The sequence below is a fragment of the Varroa jacobsoni genome, unplaced genomic scaffold, assembly GCF_002532875.2.
Source record: "Varroa jacobsoni isolate VJ856 unplaced genomic scaffold, vjacob_1.0 scaffold_1415, whole genome shotgun sequence".
Taxonomy (NCBI): domain Eukaryota; kingdom Metazoa; phylum Arthropoda; class Arachnida; order Mesostigmata; family Varroidae; genus Varroa; species Varroa jacobsoni.
The window spans coordinates 135,716-137,723 of NW_019214317.1; the positions used below are offsets into that span (position 1 = coordinate 135,716).

Genomic DNA, 2,008 nt, shown 5'->3' on the forward strand with positions numbered 1-2,008 from the left:
TATGTTTTTCTTATTTAATAAGCAGAAGGACTAAAGATAAGGCAGAGCTATTCCGTGCGTCGCAGTGTTGAACGCGTTTTTTTTCTCGCTTTTTTTTGGTCAGTAAAATGGACCGCCGCTGCCATGACCGGCCCGGTGATTAGGATAGTCGTACCGACTAGCAAAGTTAGTTGGAGGCGCCTTACAGAATCGTCGAAGTTATACACGCCGCGTCATTGTCACTGACTAGTCGATCCCGTATTTCGTTGAGGCTTATCTCTAGGCGGCACAAGTCCTCACCCCTTTTCTTGTACAAAACTCAGCCAAACCCGTATATATCTTCGGTTGACGAGCGTCAACAGCGTCACCGACTTGAGAAATAATCTATTTCAGCCATGTTCCAAGTGAGTAGAAAGAAATCACAAGATAGAGAATACTCATTGTTTTGAAGAATTACTATTGAATCGTGATCAATTCAAAAGCGCGTAAATTGTTCACAAGCTGATTTGTATCTATTAACTAGCTCTACCATAGGTGCATAATGTATTTGTGCTTCTCGCTAGATATTGTTTATGATTGTGCATGATTGCAGCTCATTGCGATTGCCGCCTGTTTTGCGAACGTCCTAGCGGGCGACCACTATGGAGGTCACTCGGCTGCCGCAGTACAGCAGGACGATTACGGCAACTATGAATTCAAATATAATATCAAGGACGGCTATGGAAATATAAGGGGGCGTCAGGAGAAGGCCTCGCACGGTCTTGTCGTAGGGTCATACTACCTTGGAGAGATTGACGGAAGACACCGCAGCGTTGAGTACCAGGCCGACAAGTTGGGCTTCAGGGCTAACGTTAAGACTAACGAGCCTGGCACGAAGACCAGCGAACCCGCATTCGCTAGCTACCATAATCACCTCTACGGAAAGTCTATTCCTTCGGGATCGATCCAGATTTCTCACGGTTACGGTTACGGCCTTGGAGCTTAATCTTATCCACATTACTATACTTGCATAGAGATTACGGTGGATCCAAAGTGATACCCCTAGGAAACATCTGCTTTCAAAGATCCCTAGCTATATAACAACCCTGGCTAATTTATAACAATATTCGTACGCATACTTCGAATCTCAGACCTCACTTGAGTGTAGTAAGGCTCCTCTAGTCCTCACGACAAATTCTAACAACGTTTTATTTTTGTATATTATACGTATTTACTCAGTAAATAAACAATTCTTTACTAACCAAAATGAGTGTTGTTTTGTATGTCTGATTGGGTAACATTGTTTAGATTCGATTTGACTGATCGGCCACTTAATCTTTGATCGGCACTTGAAAAAAGTAGGTCGTTGGCAGACTTATTTACTTCTCTTTAAAAGAGCTTTATATTTGACAAAGTAAATGAACAACAGTACATTAAGTATCTTGTATGGTAGCTGCTGTTTTGTTTATATCACGTTAACGCAAATTTTACCCGTAAACATGTCTTCGTGATTCACGTATAATTAAACTGAACTCGATCTGTCATTGTCTATTTATTATTCGTTGATTATAGCAAATAGAGCAAGTAACAGCCTCGCCTCCGACGCAACGGTCGCCGGTAGGACATCGGATGAGCCTCGGCCGTCGTCGAAAGAGGCACAAACGGAATAGCCGAACTGTTCACACTGTGAGAGAAAAATACGGCAGTCGTGAACAACGGCATCTCGAACGACGATCACCTGACGGAGAAGATTGAATCGAAATTAATTCATGTTTCGTTTCAAACGAATACCCTGCTCGTCATAAAAGTTAAAATTACGACGTAAGTTAGGCTGTATCATGAGCTCAGAAATCCCGTATCAAAATATATATGTCCTAATATACATGTGATATAATCTGTATAACAAGTGGCGAGCGTTGACATACTTATACATAGCCATTTTAGTAGATAAACGAAAACTTCGAAATGTGATAACTAGTGTGAGCGTATGTGTTTATATTACAACAGATCTCTAAGAACAGGGAATTAATAAAAACAAATCTAGAGACTT

At 41.4% G+C, this 2,008-nt stretch overlaps 2 protein-coding genes across 2 annotated transcripts; one reads left to right on the forward strand and one right to left on the reverse strand.

Moving 5' to 3' along the window:
- Positions 1 to 274: 274 nt before the first annotated feature.
- LOC111269802 (adult-specific rigid cuticular protein 15.7-like) lies at positions 275 to 1,225 on the forward strand. The gene is made up of 2 exons (XM_022849641.2): positions 275 to 383; positions 572 to 1,225. Exons 1-2 carry the CDS (start codon positions 375 to 377, stop codon positions 962 to 964), a joined length of 402 nt encoding a protein of 133 aa, XP_022705376.1. The 5' UTR covers positions 275 to 374; the 3' UTR covers positions 965 to 1,225.
- Positions 1,226 to 1,333: 108 nt separating this feature from the next.
- On the reverse strand, positions 1,334 to 1,696 carry LOC111269801 (intraflagellar transport protein 70A; the record flags this gene model as incomplete). Its single annotated transcript, XM_022849640.1, is given in 1 exon segment — positions 1,334 to 1,696. A coding segment is annotated over 1 exon segment (183 nt), but the record flags the coding sequence as incomplete, so codon positions are not given.
- Between the last annotated feature and the right edge of the window lie 312 nt (positions 1,697 to 2,008).